The 19,658-nt window shown below is 39.5% G+C and overlaps 1 protein-coding gene across 22 annotated transcripts in view; it reads left to right on the forward strand.

Annotated features, from left to right (window-relative positions):
- Positions 1-1,563: 1,563 nt before the first annotated feature.
- LOC135488115 (anoctamin-4-like) overlaps positions 1,564-19,658 on the forward strand; it is a 37,264-nt gene continuing 19,169 nt past the window's right edge. For 5 of the 22 annotated variants that reach the window (XM_064772555.1, XM_064772563.1, XM_064772559.1 and 2 more), the window contains exons 1-9: positions 1,564-1,769; positions 2,416-2,508; positions 8,174-8,254; positions 9,277-9,341; positions 12,150-12,209; positions 13,903-13,950; positions 15,088-15,261; positions 17,640-17,738; positions 18,751-18,768. In XM_064772555.1, the coding sequence (XP_064628625.1) occupies positions 1,679-1,769; positions 2,416-2,508; positions 8,174-8,254; positions 9,277-9,341; positions 12,150-12,209; positions 13,903-13,950; positions 15,088-15,261; positions 17,640-17,738; positions 18,751-18,768 (729 nt within the window). In that variant the 5' untranslated portion in view covers positions 1,564-1,678. Of the gene's footprint in view, positions 1,770-2,415; positions 2,509-3,240; positions 3,280-7,104; positions 7,157-7,759; positions 7,901-8,173; positions 8,255-9,276; positions 9,342-11,550; positions 11,635-12,149; positions 12,210-13,902; positions 13,951-15,087; positions 15,262-17,639; positions 17,739-18,750; positions 18,769-19,658 lie in introns of those variants that run through there. The other 17 variants (XM_064772561.1, XM_064772579.1, XM_064772577.1 and 14 more) reach the window with 15 other exon arrangements.

Here is a 19,658-nt window from a genome sequence, read left to right on the forward strand (position 1 = left end):
TGTTAATTCTTCAATCTTGGGTTTGGCGGAGAAAACTAAGTGGCAGGTCTATAGTCTTAATTCACGTTGCAACTGTCCAAGTCAAAGGCAAGTCTTGCTGAAAATCTATTGGAAGGAAATCTTGATGTTTACATGTGTTCCTGAATTTGACCGTTATTTGATCTGTCTCATGATTTCAGAGGTGACTGACCCCTCGGCCCAATGAGGTGTGAAAGCGAGAATGATGAGTGCCAGTCTTCAGAATGACGATGTGGCAGTGCCCAGTCACATCACAATCACATCAACATTATCAGGATGATCAGGTCACAGATCGCCGATACTTCAGGGGAGTCGGGGAAAGCAGAAAATTTCAGGCAGTACAGTGTACATTTTGTACACAGGTTCTCAGCCAATCAGAATCCCATAAATCTATGTCGTCATCGGGGCGTCAACATGAAACCGCTTTGTAGAACTTGCCGTTTTTCAATTTCTGTAAAATGATGCTTCAAATAACGCTGTTCTCAGATCTCCAGCTGTTCTTTCTTGTGGCATGACTGATGCGATTCCTGGTGATGAAATATATGTATTAGTAATGCAGTATATTTCTGGTGTGTTCACTGTTGCAATAAATCATACAAATCCTGAAAATCTTGCTTGTATTGTTTGAGGACTGATTCGGCCTGGTTGTGACTGTCTCATCTCTCGCACCATGTTGGCAACACGGTGGAGCAGCCAGGACTGACTCAGCCTGGCTGTAACCGTCTCATCTCTCTCACCATGCTGTCCACATGGTGGAGCAGCCAGGACTGATTTGGCCTGGCTGTGACCGTCTCGTCTCTCTCACCATGTTGTACACTAGATGGAGCAGCCAGGACTGATTCGGCCTGCCGGCTGTGGCCGTCTCATCTTTGTCATAATGTTGTCCACACGGTGGAGCAGCCAGGACTGATTTGGCCTGGCTGTGACCGTCCCATCTCTGTCAGCGTGTTGTGCATGTGGTAGAGCAGCCAGGACTGATCTGGTCTGGCTGTGACCGTCTCATCTCTCCGACCCTTCATGTTGTAAACACGATAGAGCAGCCAGGACTGATTCGGCCTGGCTGTGGCCGTCTCATCTCTGTCATCATGTTGTCAACACGGTGGAGCAGCCAGGACTGATTTGGCCTGGCTGTGACCGTCCCATCTCTGTCACGTTGTCAACACGGTGGTTCAGCGAGAACTGATTCGGCCTGGCTGTGACCGTTTCATCTCTCTCACTGTGTTGGCAACACGGTGGAGCTGCAAGGACTGATTCGGCGTGGCTGTGACTGTCTCATCTCTCTCACCGTGTTGGCAACACGGTGGAGCAGCCAGGACTGATTCTGCACGACTGTAAGCGTCTCATCTCTCTCACTATGTTGGCAACACGGTGGAGCAGCCAGGATTTATTAGGCCTGGCTGTGACCGTCTCATCTCTCTATAGAGGTTCTTCACGTGACGTCACGACCTGGCTGTCACTTACAATTGCCATTGCATAACCTCACCCTTGTGCGACCATCCCCAAAGACACTTATTGGTTAAGATTTTCACCGCAAATGGCGCTTAAGTAGCAAAACAAGATATTTGAGCTTTGGCAAAAGCGGTTGTTTTATTGCCTATTTTTAATGTTTTCTGTGCGTTAAAAGCTTATCGTGTGCATATTTTTATAAGGAGGACTAATAATGGATCCTAACCAGGATCAAGCAAGGCCGATCGGGTTTGAACTGATGAATGTAGCGGGTGGAGAAGGTGAAACCCAACCCCCTCCTGTTGGTGAGTATACTGTGAATAGATTGCAGGCATAAGATGAACGTGTAACTGGTAGTGCATTTTGTACAGGCGCCAAAACAATAGGGAGTTTTCGTAAAGCCCCCCCAAAACGTCGGCGCGAACGCCTGTCCATAAGTTTTCGAGAGGTCAAACAACCACTGACTCGTGAAATACAATGTTTCAGGCGGTAATGTTGTTGTCCCTGTTGCATTGCACAAAGCTTGAGATTTATATGTCATTGCTCTACAAACTAAATCAAAGATGATACAGTGCCAGTGGGAATGCAAATTCCAATTGCCCATCCAAAGCTGTCACACTCGAGTTAGAATTTTACAACATTTTTGGCTCACCGTAGGGGAGTCTAAACAACACCGCTGTGTGTCCGTCGTCGTCTGTATCCTGTTTCAAAAACAGTGGCACGTTTCTTAACCGCTAGAGTTATGAACTTGAAACTTTTGTACACAAGACCCCCCCCAGGTCAGGTGACCTCTGACAGCGAATTTCGGTCTGATTTGAGTCATGACTTTTACGCTATTACTCAGCGTATCAGAAATGGCATTATGAATAGGATGACTCAATCTTATAATCTGTTGATATCAAAAATATAATTTTTTCAAATCTTCGTATTCTTCACTATTTGTATTTCCAGGTTTTGAAGGTATCGCCCAGCCTGCAGCAAGGCCCCCACCCCCAGGACTGTACCCCCAGCTCGATGTGCCTGCTAGTAATGGACTTACTCAAGGTGAGAATGTTATGCATTTTTAGCGCACATGCACACGTTTTCCTAGAGTGACTACTAGACCCCTTTTAAATTTTAACAAGCTGATAGTCTATACTTGAAAGACGGATATTTTCTGTCCCCCCCTGACTATTGCCTTCAATTAATTCATCCATGTGTGCCATATGGCACTATCATCCTGGCCACACACCACAACGAATGCCATGTCTTTAAAAAGGATTGACCAACACTTGGTTAAATGTCCTTTTCTTTGAAAGCTCCTTTAAAGTACTCTTTCATGTGAAACAGATTGTACAGTCGAGTCATTGGAGTTACGGGAAAGGATTGATTATCCCTCAAGCCTGGACGAGACTTATAAATCACAAACAAGTCTGTAATACAAGGCCAGTGCCTTTACACAAGGGCCTAACTACAAGACATATAACTTATTCAGGCTTCAGTGCCTCCTTGGCCTCAACCTAGCCCTTATAGACTTCCTGGCATTTCTGCAAATGCACACTGTTGTCTGTGTGGCACGGGCAGATTGGTTCCCACATAAAGTCTGTATTGTGGTAAGTATTTCTGTTTGAAACACCAAATGTTCGGAGAGATCCCACTGTTCATCGCGTAGTCATGACAGCACCTGACAGATTTTGCCGTATGCACTGGTCAAGCTCCTGATATTTGATTCCCTGATCTGTGAACCACACCTGTGCTTTTTGTTGTCTGAATTGTTTGTTTAATTGTGTCATATAGAGGGGGCTACAAATGCTGCTTTTGAAATCGATGCGAACAGTAAGTATGTTTATGTTGGATACTGTGAGTTAGGTGGTGAGATTTAAGCTCGAGTGTGTTAATCCTAATACTAATCATTGAGTTCTACAAAGTTGGGGGCCGTTTGAAAGTACGTATGCACCGACAGGGGAGGGGGTTGCATACAAGGGGTCTACCCCAAAGCGTATGTACTCTACCAAAGGAATGTTTTTGCAGCGCCTTCCCAGTAAGGGTCATCACCTTGTCGTATTGTGCCTAATCGCATGCCATTGCAATGAATTTGAAGACCATAACGGTTAACTAACAGAAGTTACTATTAGACGTGGGGTGGGCTCCATAACTGACGATCAAATCTCGATCTCTTGATATATTTTTTACTGAGAGTTATCATTCAATTCCATGTGTAAATGAGTTTTTCATTGATTTTTATTTTGAGGATCATCTGTGGTAGTTGTCTAACAATCATCATTGTGTCCCATCTGCTGTTATGCAGGGGGGTGGATCAATTCATTAGTATTCAGGTGTATGGGCAGGCCTAGACAGAATATGCTGCACATTTGAGTGTGTTGGTGGACTTTAGCGGTTGCTTGATTGTGGCAGTTGGGAATTCGCAGACAATTATGGATCAAAAAAAAAATTACATACGTTTGGAAGGCTCAAGTATGTCTAATACTCTCTATCAAGAGCTACCAATCCTTTTTTGGTGTTGGGTTAAATGTAAACGATGTTATGTCTCAGCTGGTTGATTCTCTGCACTGTTACTAGTTTCAATGAGGTGTCTTGAAAAATATATATGCTTACCTTATATATTTTTGGTGTTTTACATCATCCCAAGGCATAGAGATCACATGGATAGTTTAGGCCCAGCCACACAGGCAGTTGAATTGTCAAGGGAGGGATAGTTTGTTGCAATTTCTTTTGTTTTGTGTCTAATGGAAACTTTGTGATCGTGCGCCAAATCAGAACTGTTGAATAGACATGGCCAACCATTACTACCTCGTTAAAAATGATCATTGTAGTTTTGGTTTTGGGCGACTGACAATTGTCATTGTGGCTGATATTGATACACAGTCCTCAATTCAATTCCATTACATCAATCAGTGGCTTCATCGATACTTGTCCGCAAAACATGATCAGATGTCCAAGATAGCAAAATATTGATAGTCATAATGTTTAAACCTAGAAGCTATTGGAATGTTGCTTTATAACAGTCATTGTATTGATTACGCATTGAATGAACCCTGTTGTGGCTGGGTTGACCTTCTCTAATTCTGCTTCTTAATACAATCCTAATCTCACCAACATCTCTCACAGTATCAAGAAAATTTTCCAACTGGATTCTGGAGAACTCACATCTTAACATCTGGCCACTTGTGAAAGACCACCTTCTAACATACATCCCATCAGTGACCTCCCTCATACTATTCCTTCTCTGAAGTTCCCGGTTCTATTTCTAATAGTCATAGCCAGTCCCCTTGGCTGAAATATGACAAAAGTTGAATATGTGGAGGTCAGTGACGGACCTGAGCTGATTGTTAGATGTGGATATCCAGGGTCTTCTTATATTCCAGCTATGCTTCCTTTGAAACCATGGCAACGAAATCTGTACTTATGTCCACGCTTTAAATACTTACATGTACCATGAGATCCTGTAACTGTGATGCGCAAGAGAATTGTAGAGCCTCGGAGCCTGGGGGGTACGGGGTGGGCAGCGGGTACTTATTATGCGGCAGAAGATGATTCCAGGGAAGAAGGGGGCATACTGGAGCAGATCTTCCATGTTAATATTCCTCCATGGCGAATGAGATAAGAAAGGGCCAAGGGGGATTTGGGCTAGCGTATCAAAATTTCATGCTTGATGATTAGATTTTGACATTGTTTTTGGGGAAAGAGCTCTTTGCATCACTAGGCTGTGTCTTGCTGATACCAGGTTGATTTTCAACCTTCTGGGTTTTTTGAGTGCAGTTTTATTGTGTGCAGTTTTAGTCCTTTATACCGTTTCCCCACACTTCATGATGTACAGTATTTGTGAAATCATGCTTTTGAGGCAAGGTTTTTATAAACCGCTTGGCTTTCTTCTCTTTCTTATAAGCTCTGCTGAAAAAATCCCGCTCAGTGCTCCCTCAAAAGAATTGTTAATTTTTTTAATGCTATCTCTTTTAATAGTTGCTGTTGAAGTTTAGTGATACTTGAGACCACTCAAAATTTATTGATTTTCAAATACTTCTAGTTATCAGTTATTTACTTCTCTGATTTGAAAAATCGTCAGCCCGAATTTATTTATGCCATCAACTCAGCCTAAAGGTCTTATTGCATGTATTGAGAAATTGTACTTGACACATTTTTGAATGTAAAGGTTTGGGAACTTTCTCCCCACTAAATGATTCAAAAGATGTTTCTGACAGTTAAGAGACCAGCCTTTTATTCACTTGTGAGTCAGCCAGGACTCCACGATTTTTAAAGTGGTGGACCAGTGTTTTCAGATACATGCAGGACAAGCTCCATCACAAGAGCTTTTATCATTTTTAACATATTGCTAAATTTTGAACTTTTAACTTGTAGGCAAAGTCTGAATTACGACTGCAAGCAATCAGCTTATCATCATCATTTTCTGACAATTCTCTTCCGTTTAGATAAAAAGAAGAGTAATTATCAAAGGCGTCTCGTCATGTAGTCAATAAAGCCACACCCAGGTTTTGTAATGATGATTTCCTAACGGAACATTAGCTAACACGTGCCTTGTCAATTGCTGTAAAACCAGTGTATTCTGAGAGCCTGCTAATTTTCCAGTTGGTCTGTGGTCACATTTTGCCTCTTCATGGCACAATATAAGTTTCAGATCTTGTCAGTCATTTCGGTCATCAGTTGTTATGTCCCCTTTCTTTTGACCACTCCTCACTGATAATATCACTTTAACGGATGCAAGTGCTTGTGGCAATTGAAGTACATAATATTATAAGTTTAACTGTATCCAGATCGAATTCAATTGCATCTTGCCACATGAGCCCCGTCCCCTGGTGCTGCTCAGTAGAGTTTAGGATTGAACTCTTGGATTTTGTCAAGAAAGATGGTCTGATTGTGCTTCCTTACCATGCTGCTCGTTTTGCAACAAGAGTTCAATCTTGTATTGTATAGGTCAACTGCCATGATTGCAGTGTTGATCCAGACAAAATCGAAGTGAGATAAACTCAATTTATTTCACTAATGAACGGATCAGCATTGGCAAGTCCACCACCTCCTGTCGGGATGTTTAATATAATGATATTGACCTTTTCTGAATCTTCTCTCAAAGTTTGGCCTAATGAGTGGAGAATGGTTATACTCTTTTTCGTGAAGTTTGAAAATGCTTATGGTACTCATTAGACTCTTGCATAAATTATCAGCGGTCATACACTGCTGATATTGTCATTTCTACTTTTGACTATACATGTACGTGAGTAACTATAGTCTGACTTTGTCTCAGTATATGACTGTGATCCTTGGCGTTCAAGCAAATATTTGTAGCCGAGTGTATTCATAACATTCTGAACACACACATCCAAGTCAATTGCAAAGATATCGAGTCATTGCCATGGGAGAATTAGGTTGGGATTTTATTGATTATTACTTGATCTGAGGAATGTAAACAACCAATGTTGTGAAATACTGCATGCTCAGCTCAGTGTAGATACATGTATGTTGAGGACGGTTTGATCAGCCTTTCATTTCGCCTGCATGACTGTAGACATTTTAAGTAACCTTGCTGTTTTGAGATATCTGCCTGAAAGGTCTCGTGGCTTTCTCTTCACTTAAACATACTGCACCTGCCAGAACTTGCTATATTCTACTGTTTACCTTGTTTTGTTGGATATGATGTGATAAATGGCTGCACGGACTAGGAATAAAGTTCGGCCCAAAGGTAATGCTCAAAAGTAACTAAATCTTTCTGTAGGCTACTTCCATTGAATTTAGTGATTTATTCTTGGCAGCTATTCAACTCAACGTTCCCGGACAGTGCTGAATCTGCTCAAAGTTGGCTTTTCTTCCCCCAGGTCCTACATTCTTCTGACCTCTCCTGGCTCCTCTTGACTGGCAGTCTTGTATGGCAGCAGCAGTGCTGAAAGCAGGGAATTATCATGACATGAATGATGCAAATAGTCATATCAGTTATTCACTGAATACCGAAGTGCAGAAGAAGATGCACCCCAACTTTTTTTTGTTTGGTGGGCTTGCCGGGTATAATTTAGTTGCATCATATTGGCAATGGACTATGGCAATTATATAGTACACATTTTTATCCAGCATGACTGCATTTGACAACAATAATGTTGTTGAATTATTCCGATAATGTGCAAACACATCTGGTTACAGTCATATTCATGGCTGTACGAAATTTCATGGCATACGGAACTGTCACTTTCACTGTCTAGGCCAGTCCTGACATGCCTACACATAAATCCAACTTATCCAGGCATATTTGATCCATATGTTTCTTTGGATACAGTAGTCCGTAGCAGATTATCAACTTGCATCGTTCTTCTGTAGTTTTGGAATACATCATATCAGGAAGGGCTTGGGAAATTTGTGAAAAATTTAGTGGCAAACACTTTATTAAAAGGGAAGATGTCAAAAACAGGATTTTCAAACCAGCATGGGAAGGAAGGTAAGATCAAGAAAAGATCATGAGTCGGACACTTCACGGCAAGCTGGATCTTGATTTGAGAGTAGAAGAAAGGTTAAAATGGGGCTGTTGCTGGTTCAAATGGATCCAAGAGCTTATTTCCCGACTCTGCCATACTGGTCCCTAGTTCACGGTGAAGTCAATTGGAAAAGAAAAAAAAGTCCCTTGGGCTCCTAGTCGGGCACTACTATGAGCAAATGTGTTGAAGTACATGTAGTATACAATAATAGCATTATCTTGTTGTTTTTCTTAAAGGAGAAGTTGGTGTTACGTTAGCCAACAGTGACAGTGTTCAGGAAGGCACCATGGAAGAGGAGAAGAAACCCTTACCAGAAGGTTAAAAAGATGTTGTACTTGTCATTGTCTGTGTTTTTATGCCGTATTGCACCATTTCAATTTCTTATTCTCACTTCATCAATTCAGTTTGTGATGGAATGATGTTTTCAGTTAGCTTTCATGTTCAGGAGTTGTGGAGATGTTGCAGCACACACTTTCATTCTGTTTCGAATGTCACTTTCATTCTGTTTCTGATTTTCTTATTTCAGTTAAGTGTCAAATACCATGGCTTATCTGAGCTTTTCTGGGTACTGGCATTATTGCCGAAATGAGCTAGTCTTTTCTTTTGTTTTGATACATATCAGTTTCTTTGTGGTATGATAAGCCAGCTGTCGTCAAAACGAGGCACACAGGGTGCATAAAATAAACAATAGTTCGTTGTAATCGAGGTGTTTTAGAGTAATGTGCTGCCTCGATCAACAAACAGTATTTTGTCGTTCAGTACATTCGAGACCACAAGTGTGTATTGATTTCACTGACGAGCATACCCATCCTATATGAAAGCTATTGTTGTGGTTGAATCTGCTGTGTTGGCTATGTGGGCGGTTTCAATTTGCCATTCTGTTATAGTTTTCCATCAGAGAGATTATCTGACATATCATCAGACAGGGGACATGCCAGTCAGTGGTCAAGCAGCAGTGTAATTTTTTCCAATATTGCCTCTGATGCTTCCATGATTAGTCAGTGCCTCAGGGAAATATTTGAAATGCTCATTTGAACACGAAAAGCAAATATGGCCAACACGTCTAATATAGCTGATGTACTTGTTCTTTCAACATGTTGTTGTGTTGGGTGTTGGTTAAAAATTACAAGTGCTTCAAATTCCAACTCTAGGTGTTGGCATAAATATAATTGGCATCTAAATGATTTGTGTCAAGTGTTCATAAAGTCAACAGCAACTACTGATATAAGTGATGTAGAATACATGATAAGCACAAGTCACATTGTGTTGAAAGTTAAATGCAACAAATTAAAGAATACTATTCATTTCAATAAAGCCAGTAATGTATTTTGTGTTTCAGATACTGAAGAGAGGTATCCACCTGCCAGTGACCTTAACGACGTCAAGGTCGACACGAATGACGAGGTGAGTTGAAGTAATGGGACTAATTTTGTCTTTTGTCCTTGATTGTGACTTTGTCCCTGATGTGACTTGTCCCGGTTGGGACAATTGTGTTTGTTCGTGGTGCCAGTGATTTCACCTGGGAAGGTGCGTAAAAGTCAAGTCTATGTTATGTACTGAAACATGAATGAAGCTGGATGTTCTCACACTACAAGAATGATCGTGTTTTAGAGAGGCTGAGCTGTAATGCCAGTATCTCCCTCTTATACAAGCCAGCTGGCCAAGTGAATGCCAAAATACTTGACCCTATCACTATATCTGTATTATTGGTGGATTATTCAGGCCAGTAGCCCATGTCTTGAAAGTGCCCACCTCTTGAAAGCTTTTGTATAGTCAGGTAACTAATAGATATCAGACAGTGTAGGCAAATGACAGGAGAAAATGTAGGGTGATTACCAAATCTTGGGTCAGCCTCTAAATTCAAGATGATGGACTCAGTAGAGCCCGGGAGTCTGACCCGGAGCAGGTTTGTTTACATTTTCTCTGCATCTAACATTGATTTTGCATAATATGTCTTTGAGGGAATGAGATTGTTTCAAATTAAAGTGTCTGGTTTTCAATCAATACAACTGTGTCAGATCATTCAAACAAGCCATGACAGAACTCCTTCATTGGCAACTTCTATAACTTTGGTACCCGGAGATAGAAACTGTTCATATGGGAGGAATGGCACAATCCTGCCATATCTAGAATGGTGTGTACTACAAAAACTACCCCTGAAGTCTCAAAAGTCGCTTGTTCATCTTGCTTGTTCATCTGAGCTGAAGCCGTTTGTTGATTGTACATGTTTTTTGCATGTTACTATATTTAATATTTTCTAAAATATTTGATTTATAAAAAGTTCTTTTATGTCTTTAACATCTATTATGGCTTTTATCAGCGTCTTAAAAAATGCTGCAAATGGATAAAGATGAAACAAATGCGTGTTCACGCAGACGTCTCCGCTGAAAGTGAAAATGCAGAGAGCAAAGTGTTCAATAACCTTGATATATTGAATGATAACATAGAACCACCCGCAGTAAGTCATTGACAACCCTGACTGAAAATAGCCCCATAAAAAAGCAAATTTAAACTATCTATCAGGCAAGTTGAAGCAGATAACTTGATACCTTGGATGTTAATTAAAGTTTAATTTTAATTTCTTTAGAAAAAACTTGAAGTAAGTGTTTGCTGTTTAAAAAACTCTGCTGTTCAACTAACTGCCTATTGCACACTTTATGTAGTTCTTCAGAATTGTATGTTCTGGTAAACATGGTTATTGTTTGATGTGCATATACAAAAACTAACCCTTGTCAGAGCAAACTGTGACTAACTGTGGATGACTTCCCTGAATGTTGTTAATCATGGGGCACTCTTAATCATGCTCTTTCCAGCATATTTTGGTAGATGTTGTATCACCTTCATTTTCCAAATGCCTCCCTGGCCTAACTGAGTAAAAGTCATCTCTAAAGAAACTGGTCTGAGGTTATTTCCTGTGGCAATCTCTTTTCCTCTCTCAAAAAACTATACCTTCTATTAAAGTCTATGTCTCCGCCTCATAGTCTCTGTGGAAAGTGCCATGATGGCTGATATTTTTATGATGATAGTCTTTCCTAATGAGTTCGTTATGGGACTTTCAGTCAGGGTTAAAGCTTTCAGTCACCGATTGGTATTGTTCTGCACCAAAATAGAGTGAACACCCTCTGCAACAGCCGAATTTTCAAAAACTCTTAGTTGCATGTACCTATTATCGTAGAAAATGATGTGTTGTCAGTTGTCCATACAACAGTGTAATCAACTCGGCTGTTTCCGTGGAGCTTATCAATATCATATCAGTTTTTCATTACTTATTGAAAAATTTTGAGTTCGGTTTTGAATTCCATTGCCATCGACTCACTGATTTGACACGAGTTCCTGTAGTGTTTTGATTTTTCTGGTCGCAAAGTTATTATATTTTTTAAGTCTACCAAACATATTTTTGGCAAAATTGTGTCATTAGTTTTGACCACGTTGCAAATATCAGATTGACAATTACAGGTCTGTTAGACTTTCCTCGGTCGTAATTTCATTGAATGAAAATAACTTTGAAAGTGGGTTACATTGCCTAGTTACTGTTGTTTAGGCTTTCGTATCCTGATGTCCTTTTCCTTCCCCATGGCTATCCCATGTTACACAACTAATTATTTTGTTCCAGTATATTCCCCTCCATAGATATTACGCTTCTGATGGCACTAGTTCTTCTTCGTCTGTCAAATCTTGGAGAAAACCAGATGCAGCGGTATCTATTCTTGATGAAATCTATAATCCTGGCGTCCCTTCCCACAGTACTCCCCATTTATCCAAAATGTGTACATAATCCTGGGTTTAATTCAAATTGTAGATAAGGGAAACCTGCCACTTGTGAACAATTTTTGTAACTATTTGCCAGTGCTTGGCCAGTCCACAATCTGCTAACCTTTGGCCTTACTTCTGCTTTACCTTCCTTGGTAAAAGAATATCCTAGAATAAATCATCCTAGCTGATTTCTTGCTTTTTCCTTGGCAAGTGTAAAATCCTGTTAAAAATAATCATTGGCATTGCTCTACCAAAAATGGGGGGGGTCAGATGCCCTTTAAGCCCCTGGATCACGCAGCATTTTATGGCACTTTAGGAAAATGTTTGATACAGCCCGACTTTTATTGTTTACTAACTCGAGCGCTTGACTTTCTTGTTTTCAGCAGTTTGTGTTGTTATATGTATTTGCTCTTTAGCTCCATGTATTTTATGATCTGGCTGTTTTGTTTTTCACGACAGATGGGTGAACGAGCACCGTTAGCTGGTGACATGCATGGCATAGACGTTGAGGAGGCCAAGGTAGCATGCCACTTGATGTTGTTAGCACTCACAACACTCACAGATGAAATAACTTCTTCTATCATCAACTCAAAGAAAATGCTCTAGTTTACATGATCTACCGTTTCATTTAAAAATAACAAAATAACAAAATGGATGTCATGACCAACGGACCATCATGTATAACTTAAGAAGTTAGAAAGCATACATGTAGAATCGGATATACCCCGCCCTCTTAAGGAGGTCAGGTACTTGTATTTTTATGCTGATGATGAGGAAGTTATTTTGCCTGTTATATTCTGAAGTGAAAGAATGGATATTTTCCTGGGCACTGCATGATAATGCTGAGGTTCAAGTATAGTAAGATAACTGGATGCGGTGCGAGTTCTAACATTCATGCCTGATTCTGCTTTGTTATGCAGTTCTCTGACATTTGTCGCCTTCAGATAACCAATGGTGTTGCCCAATACTGCGTGTCCATAGAACGTTCCTTTGAGAGCTTGTTGCCTTGACTTGTGGTAGTATTTTCATTATCTCCATATCATGTTCCCTGGCACAACCATTAGATATGTCCAATCAGCCAAATTAAGGTTGATTTTGTTTGTAGAGTGTCACTTTGTCACAAGCAAACATGGACCAAAGAAAAACAAATCAAGGGAACTGTCTGTGGATATGCTGCCTTATAGTAGTTATGTACATGTAGTACTTGCGTTGACACCGTTTCAGATCCTTGTGTGCCCTTGGGATAGACAAGAAATAACTGAGTATTCCGGTACTCAAAACCTTATGTGCTTGATTTCAATCCAGAACTCACCAGGTTTAGAACCATTGGTATTGAGTATTAAAAATCAACAACGTTTTCAAAATTATGCATCGTCATGGAGATAATTAAGCAGGGCACATGAGGGTTATAAACACTAACACATGTGTACTGTAACAATTGTACTTTCTAACTTGAATGAACTTTCTAACTTGAATGTAATCTATTTTCTAACTTGAAAGTGTGGTTGACTTACGATAAATGGGAAAAAGTGATCAAGGCAAATCCATTTAGTTTGAAATTGGAAATCAAATACTCTGGAGAACTTAGTGGTTAATTAATCTAATACGTCTACCAGATGATTCCCAAAAGATTTCAGCTGATTGTGATGAAAAATTAAAATGGAAACCTCCGTGCCTTGGCCGCCTCATGAAGTGGTGTTCAACCTGTTGGTAAATGTAAATGTTGTGTCTTCATGTAATGTGGTAACTGTCTTATCTTAACTCAGAGGGCCTAACACGATATTCAGGAGTTAAATTTCTTACAATGAAGTAGGAATCACTGTCCTGTCCTTCGGTGTTTGTGTGTAATAATAACTGTCTTGTCTTTGCCTTGGTTTGATCTCTCAAATCTGAAAGCATCTATTGACTGAGTAGATCGTAGGGTATGGCATTCGGTTGCAACAGTTTTCTGGCATTTTGATCTGGGATATCTTCATTGCATATCATGTCTCCCATATTTACATGTAGCATTTTTTCAGATTGATGATGTAAAAAACAAGGTGATACTTGTGTCAGTCATCTGCATACATTAAAGCTGTTCTGTTAGCCCGGAAATTTGTTTTAAGACTTTAGTTTGAGATGTAAGTCACTGCCACTAAGTGATATCAGAACTACATTTTGTATCTTGTATAAATTGGGAGAAGATGATTAATTTGATTGCATGTACCTGTAGGGCTATCATACCATGGAGGAATACAGTAGCCAAGAAAGACGAGGACTGGTATGTTCAGGAAATATTCTTAAAAACCTGACCAACATTGACAAACTAACTGTTGGGTACAGGTTTTTTCCCCGACTAACCACGTAATTTCACATTTGGAATGTGATAACATTATATTTTTTTTGTTTTTTTTAGATGTTTCAGGCATCCAGTGATACTTTGTTTCACAAAATATGTAACTTGATGCCAATTTATCAGATTTAAAAACTTCTAAATAGTATCATCATTTATTAGTACATTGTGTACTGTTGATAACCTTAACTGAATTATTGGGTGTCGATCGAATTTGGTGTTGGAAAGATTGCATTCTTTTAAGTGTGAAATTACAAAAAATAAACAAATTTTGTGTTAAAATCCATAACAGTTGTGCCCCATTAAAATATAGGACATATACCATATGTTATTGGTGTGGTTTAGGAAGGTTTCAAAAGTAGGATTTGGTATAAGGCTTGGTGCTATAGTGACCTTAAGAGACAACAACTAGCAGTCTGAACAGAATATTCTTAACGGTATATTTCAAGTATTCAAATTGTACCTTCCACTTTATTACCGTTACCAAAGTTGCCAAAATTGTAGTTGCTGCTTCATGACCAAATTCCATAGTCCCTGCTTCTCTTGCCTCTCCCGGTTTTGTGACATGTAACTTTGCTTGCATTCAATGTAGATGATTTTTATCAGTAACATTAGTAATGGGCAAAATGGTGCAGAGTGGTTTTGAAAGGGCAGCATGTCTACAGTCACATCAAAGAAAATAAGGAAGTTAGAGAAGATACTGTGTACTGTAGTATGGTATATCTGCCATAATCCAGTTGTTGGGTTTTGATTTGATTAGAATAAAATCATTATAAATTCACAGTAATAATGAATTAAATACAAGCACAAGCATACATACATGTATACTTCATGGGTAATCTTACTAATACTATCATAGACAATGAAAAAGAAACAACGAAAAAGGCTATCAAGTTTGTGAATTATCTGCCCAAATTGTAAAAGATGCGTTTGTCTACCTCATGTCTTGTTGTGGTAATTTGGTTGGCCAATCTGGCTATTGGACATCTCTTAATCACTGCTGATGGTGTTACAGAGTGGTCCAAAGTTAATCAATCTCCACTCACTGTCTGCTTCTATTTTCAGAAAGTGGCCAAGGAGACTATGTTCTTTGATGATGGGAAGAGGAGAATCGATTATGTCTTGGCCTACAGAGAAGATGACGACGATGACAAGTTTGTCAAGAAACAAGAGAGAAGGGCGATCTACGAAGAGGGCCTTGTTGAATTAGGCCTGGAGTTGGAGAAGGAGGACAAGAAGGTATGAGTTGCGCATTACACCATGAAATCTAGATGCATACCCAGGCCCAGCTTTAGTGAGGTCACTTGGGAATCCTCAGCTAAGTTTAGAACTCGAGCAATCCCAGCTATGTTTGCTGACTACATTCTCAAAGCTTGTCTTACACTGGAAACCTCCCTCTAAAATAGCTGTTTTGGTGCTGTGTGCAAGTAACACCAAAAACGGGATCAGGAGCGTAGGTTGTGTGCCGCTAACATGAAGCAGAGGGTATGTCAGATGTGACTGGGACTAGCTATGGGGCCTTCAATTGACGGAGATTCATATACATGTTGTTTACCCTAAAGGTTGATCCTGATCATGAACAGTCTGTTCAACATGCTAGAACATACTTCTGCAGAACTCGGGAGGGTCAGAGTTAGTGTCGTTTGAAAAGAGCCAACTTGCTATGGGCTATTGATCAACCAAGTTTGTGCTGGACAGTACCCCAAAGTGAACTCCTTTCATTCAAAAAAGAAGATTTCTCATTTTAAAATACCTTGCTATAATAAATGATAAACTATAACACTATAATGACTCCTTTTTCACAAAATTGGAATCTTACGGTAAGTTTAAAAACGACTGATATTACTGCACCCACATTATTTTATCATAGCCAAAATTTAGCTTGTCATTTGTATGTGCATTCTGGTGGATTGATATTGAATAAAATTTGGGGGAAATTGCAATTGATACAAGTTTTCCGTTCTGTTGGAATGGTGTTCCATGTAAGATCATTATTGACGTTAAGCTTTTTGCCCTCAAGTTACGACACTGTGAGATTTGAATGTTTCACCTCTGTATCCCGTCTTGATCAGGTTTATTTTTTTACTCCTGCTCTGTAAAATAATTTGCATCTTCCTTCCCAAAAAAGATACTCAATAAAATCTTTGCTAAAATTTAAAAAAAAATGAAAAGGTTGAGAAAATATGTGTCTTTAAAATTGCACTATTTTGTTCTATTACCCATTGGTGTTGTAGTAGCCTGCTTGATGAATTGATACAATTTGTAGGCCTATGATTTATATGGAACTTGCCGCTTTCGTACTGTGAGCGCTGTCGTCTGGCCTTGAACTAAAGTGGCCAGACCTGTACTGGATAATAGGATCTCTTCTCCATACAGACTGTGATCTTCGATTTTTGGCCTCTGGTGAAGGCGCCTTTTCAGAATAATTCACAGATCTGCTTGCATTTTAGCTTGAAGTCATTGCTGCCAATCATATATATTTCATTTTGACAACTTTGCTTCAGATATTTAATGCTTTATACTAACAGATTTGTTTCATTCAGCAGAGTATGACATCCAACCTTCTAATAACTGCAATGACCCAGCTTTAACTCATGCCTGTTCTCCTTTAAATATCGCTGCCACCTTTGTTCTTTTGTTTCCTGCTGGCCTGTCTATTAATGGTTGGCGACCAATTAATTTCCTGGCAGTTCCATGTTCTATAGCAGAGGTGATTAAAAATGACTGGTACTCTTGTCCTGCATTGCTGAGGCAATGAGAGACAAGTGCCAGACAAATATAACTCTATAAGGCCATTATATATGATCAATTTCCCGTCTGCAATATGTGTCATGACATCCTTATTGGTTAATAATGTTTTTTTTTGGATTATCTGTTGTAACAGATGATTGTAGGTTGACCATCCAAGCTGATGTACGTGTTATCTAGTTCAGAAGTGGTAACTGATGTGAACATGTGTGGTGGTATTAAATACCAAAAAGCATAGTCTTTTTTTAAACATTATGGTCAAACATCCTGGATACTGCATCAAACAAGTTGATTGTAATTTGTGACGATGAGAGTATTACATTGAAATTATTAACTTTTATTTAGTATGTAGTACTCGGTATACAAAGATACCCTTATAACATAAATTCTATTGCAACATATTGATTTTTGTCAGGTACATGTACATGTATATGTATGTTGTAAACAAATACTAATGCTGACACCTGCCAATAGACAGTAGAACTAACATCTTCAGCTGCTGCATGCCTGGTAATCTTGGAAATGAATAGAATTGAGAATAAAGGATTAGGAATTAGTAGTCAACTGCGGCTTGGTATCTCAGGTTTTTGCTAGTCAAGATGTTGGCAGATGCTTTGTGGAAGTACCAGCGATGATATTCCCACCATCATGCCAGCAAAGAATGCATGTCACTTTCAGGGATGATTTGCTCAAGTTTGCGGGGTCAGTAGACCCTTCGAAAGAATTGCTTTTCAAATTTTACTTTTATATACATGCCAAAAGAAGACAGGCTGCTATTTTTGGGACTGTTGTGAACGCTGCAGATGACTTTTGTATTGACACTCAAGCTGGAAATCGACAGCAACTTTACACATATCTCCGTATTGCAGGACTCTCAGGATGGGAAGACCTACTACATCAAACTTCATTGCCCATGGGAAGTCTTGACCCGATATGCTGAGTTGATGAGCATGAAGATGCCTATGAAGGTTAGTTAGCCTAGTCTAGACACCTCTCTAAAATGGGTGGGCTTGGTCAGAGCAGAGACTGTAGATCATTGAGTTCATTATCCGACATTTCTAAAGGTGATTAAATGGGCTATTTTAACTGATTGTTATCATATGTCAGCAATGAAAGAAATTGGGGCATGATGACAGCTAGGGAACTGGGGGCTTGCCAAAAGGCACAGCCTGCAATTTAAGGACTTTGAACAATGTTTTCTTTGCATATCAAGCAAAATGTTAAATAGCATTCCACCAGATTAATCTCGTGTCATTATGATAGCTTAGGAAGGAGTTATTGGCACCCCTCAATCCACATTTACATCAGGTTTGAGAAAGTTATCGAAAAACTAGGCTATCGTACTCTGCATTTTGCTAGTGTCCATGCAGAACGGTAAGATAGACTCACTCTTGTGTCATTTCGTTTCATATCAAGCCGGCATTATTCTGCACCAATATTTTGTTAGCCTGCAATATTGATCAGATTTAAATACGTTACCATCAATGCTAAAATAATTGTGTTCTCCACTCAATTTTGTTTTGGTTAGGCGGGCATGGTAAGCTTAGATTTTGTTGACATTGAGAATGCCTCAACTTCTGGTCTGGTGGTACATGTTAAAATGAATTTACACTCTGATGTATGATCATTGGTGATCACCGTGCAGTAAAAATCAAGACGCCGATGTAAGCCTCGTTCTTTATGTCGGTGTCCTGAATTTGACTGCATATCACTATCAGTTGCCAATTGGGTGCATTAGAGTATTGCATTCGGCTTGAGGAACTTCTGGTCTGGTGGTCCAAAATTAATATTTTTAGCCCACCGTATCAAAATGGGCTGCAGAGAACACTAATGATTTAAATACACTTAACAATTGGATTTTGGGATGTTAGCCAACAACAGGTCTTTACATCTAATTGCCTGTTTTGCAGGTTTAGGTGAATTAGTTAACTCTTTCTTATGTCACCGTTTATGTCACCGTTTAACACATCTTTATTTAAGATCGAAGGCCAAAGTCTGGTAGGTTATTTCTAATGGTAGAGATCAGACCTAATGCGACTGTCATCACATTGTTTGTGAGCACATCATTGCACCTCAACATCTCCATATTGCTATGAAGTCGTGGCAATTGAGATGAGGGCTCCTTTACAGCAAAATCTATACTAATTGCGTGAACGATGCCCTTAAAAATTCTCTGTATAAATCTGCAACATTTTGCATAACAATATTTTGTGTTGTGGTAAACTGGGGGAGCTTAGACCAGGAAGAATTGGGTACCAGAGAGCCTGGCTAGGGTCGCCCCAGGTTATGGTAGCCTATTGGTCTATCCATGTCCTAAAGTTAGATATTGCTGTGTAAAGCCTGCCTCAGTTCTCACACTGACTTCTTCCTGATAAAGTTGGTGTTTTGATGTTGATACATGTGGCAAAATAGTTTGTGCTTCCATCTAAGCACAAAACGTATCGGTGTATTTATTTTTTTACATGTTTTTTATGTTTTTAATATGGGAAAGGGAATATTGCACATAAATGTGCATATCAATATATCACATTTCAAGTTTAATTGTCTGTGATTTAAGTTATCTCGTCGCTTCTTGAAAAAGACAGAAGGTTTTTAAAACTTTTTTCTTATTTTTTATATTCATGGTTCTGCATGCATTTTGGTACAACGTATCTGGGTTTCGCTGCAGAGTCCTCTGGCATATTGCTCAGGCTCTCCTCAAAATGTCTCCCCCTTGAGGTGAGGCTTTGGCTTGTGGGTTTAGCATGGGTTAATAGGGGGTCACTGTTAGGCTTTTTCATCAAAACATTAATAGATCAGCCAGTGACGGTGGTCGTGTGAACAGTGTGTGATGACAGTCAGGTTATTGAAAAATTGGCTTGTTCGGCTCAAGTTGTCTTCAATACCTG

The sequence above is a fragment of the Lineus longissimus genome, chromosome 5 (assembly GCF_910592395.1).
Source record: "Lineus longissimus chromosome 5, tnLinLong1.2, whole genome shotgun sequence".
NCBI classification, from domain to species: domain Eukaryota; kingdom Metazoa; phylum Nemertea; class Pilidiophora; order Heteronemertea; family Lineidae; genus Lineus; species Lineus longissimus.